Below are 16,323 nucleotides of genomic sequence, written 5' to 3' on the forward strand. Positions count from 1 at the left end.
CTGAGACTTCAACAGAATTTGTATTCATCTGGCACGGTAGTCACACAGATGCTGATTGCGAAAATATACACGCTTTAATTAGCTGAATTAATTGCTTAGGTATTGTTTGAGAAGGACGGAGAAAACACCGAATAATATTGGGGAACCGTCAAACACGAGTACCTAAATCAGGATAACAGTAAAACATTATTACCGACTTGGTAAATGCTTGTACATTTATTTTGTTGCTCTCTAAACCTTCCACGTTCATTTGAAACGAAATCTTCATTCCTAAATAACAAGTGGAGATCCACACGGCAATTGGTTAAGCAAGAGTTCAGGAGCAAGTTATTCCAACCGATACCACTGCAGTCAGGGATACGGCAGCACTTTTAATCACTAATTTGTCTCTTTCCTACAAGTTATTAAAATATCATAATAAAATCACTGAGCTTTAGATAGACGTATAATGTGATCTTGCCTTCATTAGCACGTTCTTGTATCATATAATGGAGGTGCTTTCAAGCTCTGAGGTTTCCGAGTTTTTTCCCTCAGGTCTGGAAGCAGATAGAGACATAAACACTGTTTTTGTTGTGGTCTTCAGTCCTGAGACTGGTTTGATGCAACTCTCCATGCTACTCTATCCTGTGCAAGCTTCTACATTTCCCAGTACCTACTGCAACCTAAATCCTTCTGAATCTGCTTAGTGTATTCATCTCTTGGTCTCCCTCTACGATTTTTGCCCTCCACGCTGCCCTCCAATACTAAATTGGTGGTCCATTGCTGCCTCAGAACATGTCCTACCAACCGGTCCCTTCTTCAAGTCAAGTTGTGCCACAAACTACTCTTCTCCACTATTGTATTCAATACTTCATCATTAGTTATGTGATCTACCCATCTAATCTTCAGCATTCTTCTATAGCACCACATTTCGAAAGCTTCTATTCTCTTCCTGTCCAAACTAGTTATCGTCCATGTTTCACTTCCATACATGGCTACGCTCCATACAAATACTTTCAGAAACGTCTTCCTGACACTTAAATCTGTACTAGATGTTAGCTCATTTCTCTTCTGTAGAAACGCTTTCCTTGCCATTGCCAGTCTGCTTTTTATATCTTCTCTATTTCGACCATCATCAGTTATTTTGCTCCCCAAAAAGCAAAACTCATCTACTACTTTAAGTGTCTCATTTCCTAATCTGATTCCCTCAGCATCACCCGACTTAATTCGACAACATTCCATTGTCCTCGTTTTGCTTTTGTTGATGTTCATCTTATATCCTCCTTTCAAGACACTCTTCATTCCGTTCAACTGCTCTTCCAGGTCCTTTGCTGTTTCTGACAGAATTACAGTGTCATCGGCGAACCCCCCAAAGTTTTTATTTCTTCTCCATGGATTTTAATTCCTACTCCGAATTTTTCTTTTGTTTCCTTTTCTGCTTGCTCAATATACAGATTGAATAACATCAGGGATAGGCTTCCCAACCACTGCTTCCCTTTAGTGCCCCTCGACTCTTACAGCTGCCATCTGGTTTCTGTACGAATTGTAAATGGCCTTTCGCTCCCTGTATTTTACATTTTACCTCTGCCACCTTCAGAATTTGAAAGAGTGTATTCCAGTCAACATTGTCAAAAGCTTTCTCTAAGTCTACAAATGCTAGAAACGTAGGTTTGCCTTTCCTGAATCTAAGATCAGTCGTAGGGTCTCATACATCTTGCTTACCAGATGGTGGAGTTTTGTCAGGGGTGGCCCTCCCAAGGCTGTCGGTAGTTCTAATGGAATGTTGTCTACTCCCGGGGCCTTGTTTCGACTTAGGTCTTTCAGTGCTCTTCACGCAGTATCATATCTCCCATTTCATCTTCATCTACATCCTCTTCCGTTTCTGTAATATTGTCCTCAAGTACATCGTTCTTGTATAGACCCTCTATATACTCCTTCCACCTTTCTGCATTCCCTTCTTTGCTTGGAACTGGCTTTCAATCTGAGCTCTTGATACTCATCCAGGTGGTTCTCTTTTCTCCAAAGATCTCTTTAATTTTCCTGAAGGCAGTATCTATCTTACCACTAGTGAGATATGCCTCTACATCCTTACATTTGTCCTCTAGCCATCCCTGCTTAGCCATTTTGTACTTCCTGTCGATCTCATTTTTGAGACGTCTGTATTCCTTTTTGCCTCCTTCATTTACTGCATTTTTATATTTTCTCCTTTCATCAATTAACTTCAATATACCTTCTGTTACCCAAGGATTTCTACTAGCCCTCGTCTTTTTATCTACTTGATACTCTGCTGCCTTCACTATTTCATCTCTCAAAGCTACCCATTCTTCTTCTACTATATTTCTTTCCCCAATTCCTGTCAATCGTTCCCTAATGCTCTCCCTAAAACTCTCTACAACCTCTGGTTCTATCAGTTTATCCAGGTACCATCTCCTTAAATTCCCAACTTTCTACAGTTTTTTTCAGTTTTAATCTACAGTTCATAACCAATAGATTGTGGTCAGCGTCACATCTGGCCCTGGAAATATCTTACAATTTAAAACCTGGTTCCTAAATCTCTGTCTTACCATTATATAATCTATATGAAACCTTCCAGTATCTCCAGGCCTCTTCCTTGTATACAACCTTCTTTCATGATTCTGATTAAGTTATGCTCTGTGCAAAATTCTACCAGGCGGCTTCCTCTTCCATTTCTTACTCCCATTCGATATTCAACTTCTACGTTTCCTTCTCTTCCTTTTCCTACTATCGAATTCCAGTCACTCATGACCATTAAATTTTCGTCTCCCTTCACTATCTGAATAATTTCACTTATCTCATCATACATTTCATCAATCTCTTCGTCATCTGCGGATCTAGTTAGCATATAAACTTTTACTACTGTGGTAGGCGTGGGCTTCGTATCTACCTTGGCCACAATAATGCGTTCACTATGCTGTTTGTAGTAGCTTACCCGCATTCCTATTTTTTAAATTCATTATTAAACCTGCTTCTTCATTACTCCTATTTGATTTTGTATTTATAACCCTGTACTCACCTGACCAGAAGTCTTGTTCCTCTTGCCACCGAACTTCACTACTTCCCACTATATCTACCTTTAACCAATCCATTTCCCTTTTCAAGTGTTCTGACCTACCTGCCCGATTAAGGGATTTGACATTCCACGCTCCGATCCGTAGAACGCCAATTTTCGTTCTCCTGATAATGACGTCCTCCTGAGTAGTCCCCGCCCGGAGATCCGAATGGGGCACTATTTTACCTCCGGAATATTTTACCCAAGAGGTCGCCACCATCATTTAACCATACAGTGCCGGCCGCAGTGGCCGAGCGGTTCTAGGCGCTTCAGTCCGGAACCGCGCTGCTGCTACGGTCGCAGGTTCGAATCCTGCAATCCTGCCTCAGGCATGGATGTGTGTGATGTCCTTAGGTTTAAGTAGTTCTAAGTTCTAGGGGACTGATGACCTCAGATGTTAAGTCCCATATTGCACTGAATATGCTAGACTCGTACATAGAGCAGAAAGCAGAGTGAGAGTTGCAAAACTAAATGCACAGTGGAATGTACAGTGTATTCCTGCCTTCAGTATGTGTGTGTGTGTGTGTGTGTGTGTGTGTGTGTGTGTGTGTGTGTGAGGGGGGAGGGGGATTTTTTAGGAACGATCATTCGAAGCAAAGAAGCCAAGTAAGCACCGACTAGAAAATGCATAGCTTCACATCGTCTTCGATACTGTAAAGCAAATGACCAAATGACTTCCACTGCAAGCTTTGCTTCCTATATTGTGGGAGGAAGGGAGGTAGTATGCAAAATAAATAAATAAATAAATAAATAAATAAAGGAAAGTGCAGTAAACATGGGCTCCAAGGCGCATACCGTAAGAGCTATGAGCACTTACTCATCTTTGCTACTATTGTGAACCGGAACCAATGTTCATAGCTCTTAAGCTATGCATTTTAGAGCCTATGTTTACCAGACTCTTTTGCTTCGAATGGCTGTGGCCGTTCCTGTTGTCTCTCTTAATACTGACCACTTCTGTTGGGACACCCTGTATGTTACTAGACGCCTAAAACAGTGGTTTGTCACCCGATCCCAGTTGCTGCTTGCCTATCTAACAGGTTCCAGGGGCGACAAAAACTGAATTTTGATTCAGCATTTTATACTGATGGAAACATGCTTCTCTCGGAGCACAACAAATGCGAATATGCCCCTGCCTGAAAGACTGACTGAGAAGTGGTGTACCCACTGCCTCCTTCTACTTCCTTCAGTATCTTCAAAAAGTTCCCCAAAAATTTTGGCACGCGAACATATTCGCGCTCTTTTTTACATGCCGCTCAACTCTTCTCCCACAAGCTCCTTTAGCTGTAACTCCCTCACACCCACTAGTCCGTCACTGCAAGCCGTTCACACCATCCTGCCCAACTTGCCCATTCTCACTGATTTAGCCCAGCTCATTGTCATTATTTCTTTGTGTGTGGTCACCGTCACCCGCCTTTTATCCACATTCTCCTTCGTTCTGTCTTACTATTACTTTCTCCTTTCACTGACACTGTCACCATTTTGCTCTCTCTTATTGCTACTCTCTCTTTCATTCCTTCTCACTGCTGCTGCCTCTTCCCCCTGTCATTATCTCTCTCTTCCTCGTCTCACTCTATCTCTCATTATCAATGGCTCTCACCCACTTCCACTTTCTCTGTCTCTTTATTCCTCTCCTATTTCCACTATCTCTTTCACTCTTTTCGTTGCACTGTTCTGTCACTGTGAACCATGTTTCAATGGCGTTGAGTCTCTCTTTTTCTCTCACACTGACATTGCCTCTTTCAGGAATTTCTATATCAGAAACACTCTCTATAATCTTCCAGTGTTTATTAATTTTCCATCTCTTTGCCACTGCCACTGTGTTCTTCTCTCTCAGTATAAAAAGGCGCGAATATGCTTGGATGCTAAACTTTGGGAAAATGTTTAAAGGTACTGAGGATGGTAGAATGAGGCAGCTGGTCTCCACTTTACAGTTCGAGTCTTTTAAACAGGAGCATATTCAACTTTCATATGCTTCGGTAAGAGCATTTTTCCCTGGATCCATTCTATTCCCTGCTACGGCAGGACATGTCACTCATATGAAAATAACTATATGGGTCAGTAAAATTTTCGTAGTTTACTTGTGTCAAATTGAAATAACGCAAAAATTAATTTTATAACTCAGACCGGATATTACGATCACAAAAATTTTGCATGTGCTTCAACGCTAACAGAGGCACTTTACAACATATTTTTCTACGCTATCTCACTTTACAACCTACATTTTCGCCTTCACAGGATTTTACTTGCGAATTTTACGTGTACAAGTGGGTTAAATTTGAACCACTGTATCTCGGAAACGCATAAAGATATCAACAAAATTTTCAGAATTATTCGACATCGCAGTCTTAGGAATACATCGTAAAAATTACACCCTTTTGATGTGCATAGATAGCCGTCTTGGTATTGTGTCTCGGTTTGTGCACCCAAAAAGGCATGTTTTTGCGGTATTCCTCGATAAATTCTGAAAACAAGTAGATGGCACTTGTAGAGAAATGCCTATAGAATATAACGTTAAAATGTGAGCAATTTTCTACGGTAATTTATCGTTTAGATTACGCCTCACACCGGATTTTATTTGAGTATTTTAGGTGAAGAAGTAAGGTAACTTAGAACCTCTGTATGTCGGATAAAAATATCAAGGAAATTTTCAAGGTTGCGTGATATCATGATCTTAGGATAATATCATAACAATGTCTACCATTTTCTGTGCATAGCAGTCTTGGAATCCGCGGCTCAGTTTTGGTAAGAAAAAACGGTAAAAATTTTGTGGGCGTTTTCTAAGGAACCGCTCATGAACTAAAGGTGCCTCCATAATCCCCCTATGGCCTACCGTAGACATCAATTGCAAAAATAACTAACTGATTCGCTCCATGTATCTGGACAGGAGGAACTGTTTAATTTTCATAATTTGATCCTGTACTGGAGGATAGTGACACTAAGACGATCCTTCTGCTGGGTATACAAATGGTCCCTAGCCCAACGGCTATCCAAAACAATTGACTCTACCCTACTATCACCAATAGAACGCGAGGTATAAGACCGGGAAGAATCCCATTTTTATGCGCAGCCATAATACAGGGTGTTTCAAAAAGAATATACGTATTACAAAATATTATTTTGTCCAAACTATCGATCGCTGCGCCTCGGCTCGACTCTAGTTTATGTTAATATCCGTTAGATGTCAGTTGTCTTCTGTTTTTCTTGGTAACCGGCATATGTTTAAAATGGCTACTCCGCAGCAGAAATCATTTTGTGTTCTTGAGTTTCCGAAGTGCAAGTCCGTGATTACAGTGCAAAGACGTTTCAGTTTGAGGTACCAAATTGATCCTCCAAATGGGTGGAACATTCGTAGATGGTATCGACAGATTGTAGATGCAGGATGTAAAAGAAAGAGTCCTGGCCGCCCCCGTGTTCCTGAAGAAAATGTTGCATGAATCCAAACTGCTTTCGAATATCAACTCATCGTGCCTGTCTGGAGTTAAAACTGCCTACAATAACAAGACGGGGACCTCCTCACTGGAGTCGCCAAGGGAGTGAATATCTGAACGAACCTCTACCGAACCGTTGGATTGGTTGTAACGGAGCTGGCACTTTAGCGTGTCTCAGCTGGGCTCTGTGGTCACCCGATTTGACACCCTCTTACTTTTTCCTGTGGAATTTCGTCAAAGACAACGTTTATGTACCACCACTCCTACAGAGCCTGGAAAAGTTGAAGAACCAGATCTATAGGCCGGCCGAAGTGGCCGTGCGGTTAAAGGCGCTGCAGTCTGGAACCGCAAGACCGCTACGGTCGCAGGTTCGAATCCTGCCTCGGGCATGGATGTTTGTGATGTCCTTAGGTTAGTTAGGTTTAACTAGTTGTAAGTTCTAGGGGACTAATGACCTCAGCAGTTGAGTCCATAGTGCTCAGAGCCATTTGAACCAGGTCTATACTGCCATAACATCAGTGACGAAGCACATGCTTGTCAGAGTATGGGAGGAATTTGAGTATCGATGTGATATTGTTCGTGTCGCTGATGGAGGATATATTGAACATCTGTTATCTGAACTTGAGAGGTTCGTAAATATGTGTGTAAAGTTTCACATTCGTATGTCTTAAAGTTTAATAAATATATGCATTCGAAATATGTATATTATTTTTGAAACACGCTGTATACTTACTTTAAAGATTAAACGCTATAAGTCAAGTATCAAAGTTAGAAATTGTGCGTTCCTCTTAAACTCACGGCTCGCAACCTGCCGAGACTATAATCAGTGTGAATTAGAATAAGCATTACACATAGTTTCAAACCTTTTCGAGACTGTTTCTCACAATATAATGGGAGGAAAAAAGTTTATTGCTTACCACAGTTTCACGATTCATGAATTAAAACGTCAGTATCAGGCATGACTTAATTTATTACTTCTTTACTACCAATTCTATTCGCAATGCATTTTACAGACAACGTATTTACAAGGAAAATGGTACAGATGTCACCACATGGAAAAGAATGAGAACAGACAGAAATAAAGTTCATGTTTGACAAAGGTCAGACTCGCAATATAAAAGTCGATGTCGGACTCTCAGAAATGAATATGCCCTTCTCGGTCACTAGTGCAAAATTTGCACCTTTTGTTCTACATGGCTACTAAACTGTTGAGGATAACTTGGGGGTACTGTACCACTCCTCCCTCAACGCGGTTTTCAGTTCTTGCACGGTTCAGGGAAGGAGTGTTCGTAGGGAAACACGTCTGCAAAGAGCATCCCTATAGAGTTTCGGTCCCGGGAAGTATACAAGCCGTTCAATAAGTTCAATATCTTCACTTCCCAGTTCAGCGGTTCTGTGCCGGCGGATATTGTCATCCATAAACAGAAAGTCGGGACCTACCGCACCCCTAAATAGATGGACATGATCGGAGTGCAATACCGCTGTGCTGTAATGGTATCTAGCGAAAAGATACGCAGCGGTTTTCGACCGTTTTATGTAATGCCTGCTCACACCATTAAACCTAGACCATATTGATGACTTTGATGAACATTCTGTGACGGGTAAAGTGCTCTCTCTCTCTCTCTCTCTCTCTGTCTCTCTCTCGCTCTCTCACTCACTCACTCTCTGTCCACACTAACTGGTGGCCAGAATCACCTGCCACAGTGAAAGAGGATTCGTCGGAGAACATCACTCTGGACCACGGTTGCTGACCGTAACCAGCATGTTCCCTACACCAACGAATTCTTTCTCGATGGTGGCTAGTATGAAGTTGGCTACATTTAACAAGCTTCTAAGCATACAAACCAGCTTGATTTTAGTGCCGCAAAATGTTTAGGGTAGAGACAGGTGTACAGGTAGCGGTTTCATAGTCTGCAACTGAGATGTCTTTTCCTTTACACCACTACGGCTACGTATCGATCCTCTAGCGGAGTTGTGGGCAGCAAAAGATGTCCAGAATGCTTATGCATATCGTTTCCACCTTCAGCGTCTTTCATAATCGTGAGATGACCTCTTTGGACACAGCCATAACTGTGGTCACAATAGTAACCCTTTGACGGGCTTCAGTTCCACAACAACCTTCGTCAGATACCGTACAGTATCAACTGTCGAATGCGTACAGAACGTTCGTGCACAGAGTTCGCTGCAGTTAATACTTTCCGTCTCTACAACTCCTTTTACTATCGTTGGTTGGCTGTTCCATAACCATTGTCGGTTATTCCATAGCAATTGACAGTTGTTCTTAGCAAGTCTCAGTTCTTCCTTAGCAAATGTCAAGCTGTGCATGACACATAGTTCAGGAGATATCACGTCACAAATATTCAGACGCGTCAGAACTAGCTAACTAGCTGTTTAGTTTCCTGCCCATCTTCAGCAACTGTAGTATTATGCACTGAAGCGCCAAAGAAACTGGTATAGGTATGCGTATTCAAATACAGAGATTTGTAAACAGGCACAATACGGCACTGCGGTTAACAGTGCCCATACAAGACAACAAGTGTCTGGCGCAGTCGATAGATCGGTTACTGCTGCTATAATGGCAGGTTATCAAGATTAATGTGCGTTTTAATGTTGTGTTATATTTGGCGCACGAGCGAAGGGAACAGCATCTCCGAGGTAACTATGAAGTGGGGATTTTCCCATTTGACCATTTCATGAGTGTACCATGAATATCAGGAGTCCGGCAAATCATCAAATCTACGACATCGCTGTGGCCGGAGACAGATCCTACAGGAACGGTACCAACGATGACGGAAGAGAATCGGTCAAAGTGACAGAAGTGCAACCCTTCCACAAATTACTGCAGATTTCATTACTGGGCCATCAACAAGTGTCAGCGTGCGAACCATTCAATGAAACATCATCATATGGGCTTTCGGAGCCTGACTGGAAACATGTTTCCTGGTAGAACTAGTCTCGTTTCAAACTGCATCGATCAGATGGACGGGTACGGGTACGGAGACAACCTCGGGAATCCATGGACCCCGCATGTCAGCAGGGCACTGTTCAAGCTGGTGGAGGCTCTGTAACGGTGTGGGGCGTGCACAGTTGGAGTAATGTGGGACCCTTGATACGTCTAGATACTACTCTGACTGGTGACACGTACGTATGCATCCTGTCCGATCACTTGCATCTATTCGTGTCCATTGTGCATTTCGGCAGACGTAGGCAATTCCAGCACAACAATGCGACACCCCCACACGTTCAGACTTGCTACAGAGTGGCTCCAGGAACACTCTTCTGAGTTTAAACACTTTCGCTGGCCACCCAACTCCTCAGACATGAACATTATTGAGCATATCTGGGATGCCTTGCAACGTGCTGTTCAGAAGAGATCTCCACCCCCTCGTACTCTTGCGGATTTATGGACAGCCCTGCAGGATTCGAGGCGGCTGTTCCCTCCAGCACTACTTCATACATTAGTCGAGTCCATGTCATGTCGTGTTGCGGCACTTCTGCGTGCTCACGGTGGCCCTACACGATATTAGGCAGGTGCACCATTTTCTTTGGCTCTTCAGCGTATAATGAAATATATGCAGGAGCAATGAGTAATACTTATTGTTCCTGCATGTATTTTTTAGGACTATGGCATTGAGCTGTATGCACATTATTATTGACACTCGCAAATAATGCGATAGGTATAACCTTCTGAAGACTGGCATTAAATGCCCAAAACCAGTCAATACATTACATTTCTTACATGCAACTAGTAGGCTATCATTTCTTTATGTAACTAGCTGTTTTATACATAGAAGTTTGATTCTTAAAGGAATCAGTGATGGGGGAGGGGGTATTGGTGTCTTCTGATGTAAGGTGTACTTGGTTCGATCAGTAATGTAGAAAACGATGTTGCACCGCTTAAGTTCGAGTTCAATAGCACATTTAGAAAATCCGACGTTGATATGTTGTCGCTCAAAAATGCTACGTTACGTGAAATTCAGCGTCAAGACGCCACGTTCTTCGTACCATGTGGGGACTGCTCAAGTATTCCTGGTGGTGTTGTGCTGCAGGATTCTGCCGCTGGAGGTGCACAACTTCCTGTGTGACGTAGTGTCCCGGACTGTGGCGCGGCGGCAGCACGAGGGGGTCTACCGCAACGACTACCTGCAGATGCTGGTCGACCTCAAGACCAAGGGCTACCTGGACGGCGCGGGGCAGGAGCTCGCCAGCAAGACATGTGAGTAACACCAAGGACACGCGTCTTCCTCAAGTACAGTGGCACTAGCTTACCACCCACGCGTGGTAAAGTAGGGCAAGGCTATGCTTTACGTAACTCATTCCTGGAACTTAACTAAATGTATCTAAAGTGTTTTGCACTACTCACATGCATAATTTTCATTTGTCTTTTTTATCGGTAACGTCTTTCCCAATACTATTTACACCGTAAGATGTCGTCATCTATGACCACCTATCATACCCACATTCTCAGACCAATTCAGTAAAGCGCACTATGTTTTCAATAGTGAATCAAATGATGTGCCTTATTTGTCACCAAAAAAGTCGCCCGCCAAATAGACGTAGACCACTGTTAAACCATTCCAAAATTCATTCACTATCTTAAGAGGCAAACCACTGAAGATCTGTGTCAAAGTGGTGACCTTGCAGCCAATAAATCAGCTGATGTCTCCATTCTACAGAATATGGCTTGTAACTATCCCACAAATAATGCAGTAGAATAGTGAAATGGCGTTTTGGACACACAACAGACCTTCCCAGAACCGCCAAGTGGTGAGACGCTTGTGAGGACAGCCACACAATGCCGCAAGCAAAAAAGGAGCTGTAACGTTACTGTACTGAGCTGTAACGTTACTGTCACATATCTCTACGCGATATTAATTAATTTTCTGCCACTACTTCACAGTCATTTTAGTGAGAATATTGGAAAGGCAGCTTTGCACGTGCCACGCAGGGATGATGTGACCTCGGAAACGTCTCTGCCGCCTCTTTTGTTGGCAGATGACAGTCTGTGTATTTCATTATGTCAAGAGGGCCCTCTCTGGAGATACGGGCAGTTTCGTGGAATCTGGGAAGTGACCTGCTCCACAGTTATCGAATGCCAGGCAGTCACCTGCAACCCCTGTGGTCAGTGAATGCTGTGGCCGCATCACAGTCTGCAGAGAATAATTGAGCACGGCGTTTCCGCCTTTCTGCATGTACTTCAGAGAGTTAGACGCCACAGCGTGGTCCAAGCAGTGTGCGAGAATCGCTTACATTCACTCTAAACATTTGGTTCAAGCAATACTACTGCATCGCTCTGGACAGCATTTTTTGGGATGTAAAGTTTACCAATCATTAATACACAGTACCAACTTCATGTTTAGAAATGTGCATTTTGTATTCAAAAGGAGGGAACTTACGTGCGCTTGCCCCTGCTTTTTCATAAATTTAACAACATTTCTCACCCATCACATTGGCAGCAGCGTGGAGTCGTTCCCTCCACATAGAGTTTTTTGAAAGTAGGGCTGTGAACATAGAGTCTGGGCATTCTGCTTCAGGCCATCTTAGAGAGAGGATTATATTTGGCAGCTGTCTCATGCTGACTGGAGCACACAAGTGTTTAGGATAATGTAAGTGTTGTAGCTGTGACAGTGTGATCCATATTCTGTGAAGCTCATTTCTTGCTTACTTTGCCACGCGACTTGTGTTGCTTACTTTGGTTGTAATTTGTGGCTTCTTGTTGTAATGTAATTTCAGGAGCTGCCCAGATACGTAGATTCTGTCCCGTGTATTCCATACAGTCGTCCATACCTCCCCACAATGTTAGCATCATTTTGTAATTTGACTGATGAGTTGTATGGACCTTTGCTCTGTTAATGTCATTGTGATTTATATGTCAGTAGAACAAACAAATAACTGAGAGTCTCACTCTTGGTTTAGTTTTCAGGATCCTTTAACTTGTTCTACAACTTGCTCTCATAAGCCGACCGGGTAAAAATGAATATAACCTGCTGTTCATCCAATTGGTTCACTTCACTGTGTTGATGTTGCCGTTGTGCACAGCGACCATCTACAGGGATAATTTACTCATTGTTTTGTGCAAGCAACGAGCATTCCACTTGCTCGTCCTGCATTAGTACGATTTACTTTTACTGTTGTCCTGTGACGACAACGAGTATTGCACTCGTTCGTCTTAAATTACTACAAGTTGGTTTTACTAACTCAGAGGCGAGAACTTTCTGGGCAGTCACACGATAGATTCAGTATCTTTGCTAATAAACAGCCCACCAAAGCATCCATGTTTTCCCTACCATTTTTATTTCAAATTCCTTGGAAATTTAATCACGAATTAGACCTTTAACGAAATTTCCTAGAAAAAAGACTTTATCACGTAATCATTCCTAACCTACTGGAGGACCAAATCTGAAAACAGATTGCGGCTGCCATCATTTCGAGAGGAGTTGGTAGTATATTTAAAATGACAGCACCCGTTTAAACCTACTCCAGATTTAAACGGTCGTTTTCCTTCATTTGGATGTATGAGGATAAAGGTAGCACCACCTTTTCGACGACTGGAACTGACCCAAAGTAGGCAACCTCTGTTGGCGGAAAGACAGTGTCATCTCCAATGTCTCAGCAGCTATTCTTTGGTCCCTGCCTTCTCATGTGTTTGGCAACACTCCAGCTTTGTCTGTGTACTCGGTTTCAGTACATGTGCTCTGTGGCGTTTTTCGTTGAGTAATATCACTGATGCCTGCCCTCAGCGAAATATTGTGGCAGTTCGCCGATTGTCCTCGGAGGATGCCTTCCGCAGTCGAAGGCAACACGTCAGGGGAGAGCCTTATGTATGTACTACGGCATTTCAGCCCGGAAGTGTTAAGTGATGACAACACCTGCCGTGAAAGCCTTCATTCTAGGAGTGTGTTTTGCTTAATACTAATTTGAAAATACATTAATTTTCTTGTTACTCCTTATTTCTCTCTTATTAGAGCTGTGATATCTTCCCACGTTTCCCGCAATCGAACAAGTGTGGAGTCCCTTCAAGTAAGAATACTGCCGATGTCTTAGATGATCAAATACTGGATAGGTTATCAGTTTAAATTACCAGAAGCCTGTTGACGTTTACGGCACCCACAAACTGGGGCAAGCTCATTTCGTTTTCGTTCGGAATTGCAAGAGCTGTGGGCCAGAGTGGGGTGTGGTAACCACAAGATATGAGAACTGTACCTACCTAGGCAGTACGCAAATACCTCCACACGATCAATTTGGCGTTTATTGTCCAGTACACTCAACAGTAACAAAACACCCAGCAATGTGATGCGGGCACAGTGCACACTGGATTACCTGCAAGAGAACTTGGATCAGTTATGTCTTGTACGCGTCACAACAAGAAGAGGATTTATCCGACCGTAGATGAAAGTGGAGGCGGCTAGGTAAAAATGGACATTTATGGTCTACAGTCCCATAAATTAACTATAGAGCTTGGTCAGTCATGTTTTGTGTTAACATGGATATCCAACTTGTTCGGTCGCCACTGAGGATAGTTTGATGTACTGTCTTGAGACAGAATCCTTCAGCCTATTGTCCAAATCCATAAACATTTCAAGTGCTGTACCCGTCGTTGAATTCGACAATGCACGAGGACACCGCACTCACCTCGTGCACACCTTCCTCCAGGAGGCAGGAACCAGATAATTGGAACGGACAGCGATGTCTACTGACATGAATCATTCTTGGGGCCAACATCTTCGCAGGAACCCTCCTCACACACTGCGTGACCTCAGGAGGCTGCCATCACGGGACGAAACAGGCTTAATCTGCAATTCACAGGATGAATACCACAGTGTTTATTTACCCAGTAGCAGACGTTTATTTCACAGGTGTGTACATTCGAAGAGACTGTCTTTATTTTGATTATTGTTTTATATTCATTTCATACAGAAGTCCATTATTTTTTGTTTCATGGTTCTTATTATTTCATTCTCTGCTCCTCTTTAATCTAAATATACGAAATGCATTCAAGTTCTAAGGCCTCCGATTTTTTTTCTAATTAACTACTCACCCAAAATCGATGAAACTGGCCTTACTTCTCGACGTAATCGCCCTGCAGACGTACACATTTTTCACAACGCTGACGCCATGATTCCATGGCAGCGGCGAAGGCTTCTTTAGGAGTCTGTTTTGACCACTGGAAAATCGCTGAGGCAATAGCAGCACGGCTGGTGAATATGCGGCCACGGAGAGTGTCTTCCATTGTTGGAAAAAGCCAAAAGTCACTAGGAGCCAGGTCAGGTGAGTAGGGAGCATGAGGAATCACTTCAAAGTTGTTATCACGCAGAAACTGTTGCGTAACGTTAGCTCGATGTGCGGGTGCGTTGTCTTTGTGAAACAGCACGCGCGCAGCCCTTCCTGGACGTTTTTGTTGCAGTGCAGGAAGGAATTTGTTCTTCAAAACATTTTAGTAGGATGCACCTGTCACCGTAGTGCCCTTTGGAACGCAATAGGTAAGGATTACGCCCTCGCTGTCCCAGAACATGGATACCATCATTTTTTCAGCACTGGCGGTTACCCGAAATGTTTTTGGTGGCGGTGAATCTGTGTGCTTCCATTGAGCTGACTGGCGCTTTGTTTCTGGATTGAAAAATGGCATCCACGTCTCATCCATTGTCACAACTGACGAAAAGAAAGTCCCATTCATGCTGTCGTTGCGCGTCAACATTGCTTGGCAACACGCCACACGGGCAGCCATGTGGTCGTCCGTCAGCATTCGTGGCACCCACCTGGATGACACTTTTCGCATTTTCAGGTCGTCATGCAGGTTTGTGCGCACAGAACCCACAGAAATGCCAACTCTGGAGGCGATCTGTTCAACAGTCATTCAGCAATCCCTCAAAACAACTCTCTCCACTTTCTCGATCATGTCGTCAGACCGGCTTGTGCAAGCCCGAGGTTGTTTCGGTTTGTTGTCACATGATGTTCTGCCTTCATTAAACTGTCACACGCACGAACCCACTTTCGACACATCCATAACTCCATCACCACACGTCTCCTTCAACTGTCGATGAATTTCAACTGGCTTCACACCACGCAAATTTAGAAAACGAATGATTGCACGCTGTTCAAGTAAGGAAAACGTCGCCATTTTAAGTATTTAAAACAGTTCTCATTCTCGCCGCTGGCGGTAAAATTCCATCTGCCGTACGGTGCTGCCATCTCTGGGATGTATTGACAATGAACGCGGCCGCATTTTAAAACAATGCGAATGTTTCTATCTCATTCCAGTCCAGAGAAAAAAAATCGGAGACCTTAGAACTTGAATGCACCTCGTATAGACTTTAGCAGATATACAGTTGGTGTAAAGCTTTTTAGAGCAGGTTATAAAGCACAGATTCAGTGCAGGGTGTCCCACTCGTAAAAGGCCCTGGGAAAAGTGTTATAAAAACCTTAATAAAAGAGGATTTGAAACCAAATTTGTAATTGACATACCTTCATGGCTGAGAAATGAAGGTACATTACAAAAGGTGCTGGAAGTGACCTCCCTCCACCTGTATTCACAGTTCAACATGGTGCTACGTGTTTGTGACTGTTGCTACCAGAGTACTGGATTTCACGGAGGGTGTTCTCATATAAATTGTCAACGTAGCAGCATCTGTGGAATGTGGCGACAGCGACATTCTGCAAGCTATGAGTAGGTATTGTGTTTCAGAGTAGCTTGGTTTACTGTTCAGGGTGTTCTGTGCGATTTGCTTCTTAAATTGATGTTTCATTCTGCCGTTTTATCGATTTTCTGTGGAGGAGCGAATCTTTCTTGGCGAAACAATGTTGGGTAAGTTGTTCCCTTAAGCCATGTCAGCGACTTGGTGATCGACA

General features: G+C 43.2%; 1 protein-coding gene across 3 annotated transcripts in view; it reads left to right on the forward strand.

Annotated features, from left to right (window-relative positions):
• Positions 1 to 16,323, forward strand: part of LOC124805101 (probable cytochrome P450 6a13) — a 147,582-nt gene that overhangs the window by 116,912 nt on the left and 14,347 nt on the right. For all 3 annotated transcript variants that reach the window (XM_047265544.1, XM_047265545.1, XM_047265546.1), the window contains exon 6: positions 10,527 to 10,693. In XM_047265544.1, coding sequence (XP_047121500.1) covers positions 10,527 to 10,693 — 167 coding nt within the window. The remainder of the gene's footprint in view (positions 1 to 10,526; positions 10,694 to 16,323) is intronic.

This window comes from Schistocerca piceifrons, chromosome 7 (assembly GCF_021461385.2).
Source record: "Schistocerca piceifrons isolate TAMUIC-IGC-003096 chromosome 7, iqSchPice1.1, whole genome shotgun sequence".
Classification (NCBI taxonomy): Eukaryota; Metazoa; Arthropoda; class Insecta; order Orthoptera; family Acrididae; genus Schistocerca; species Schistocerca piceifrons.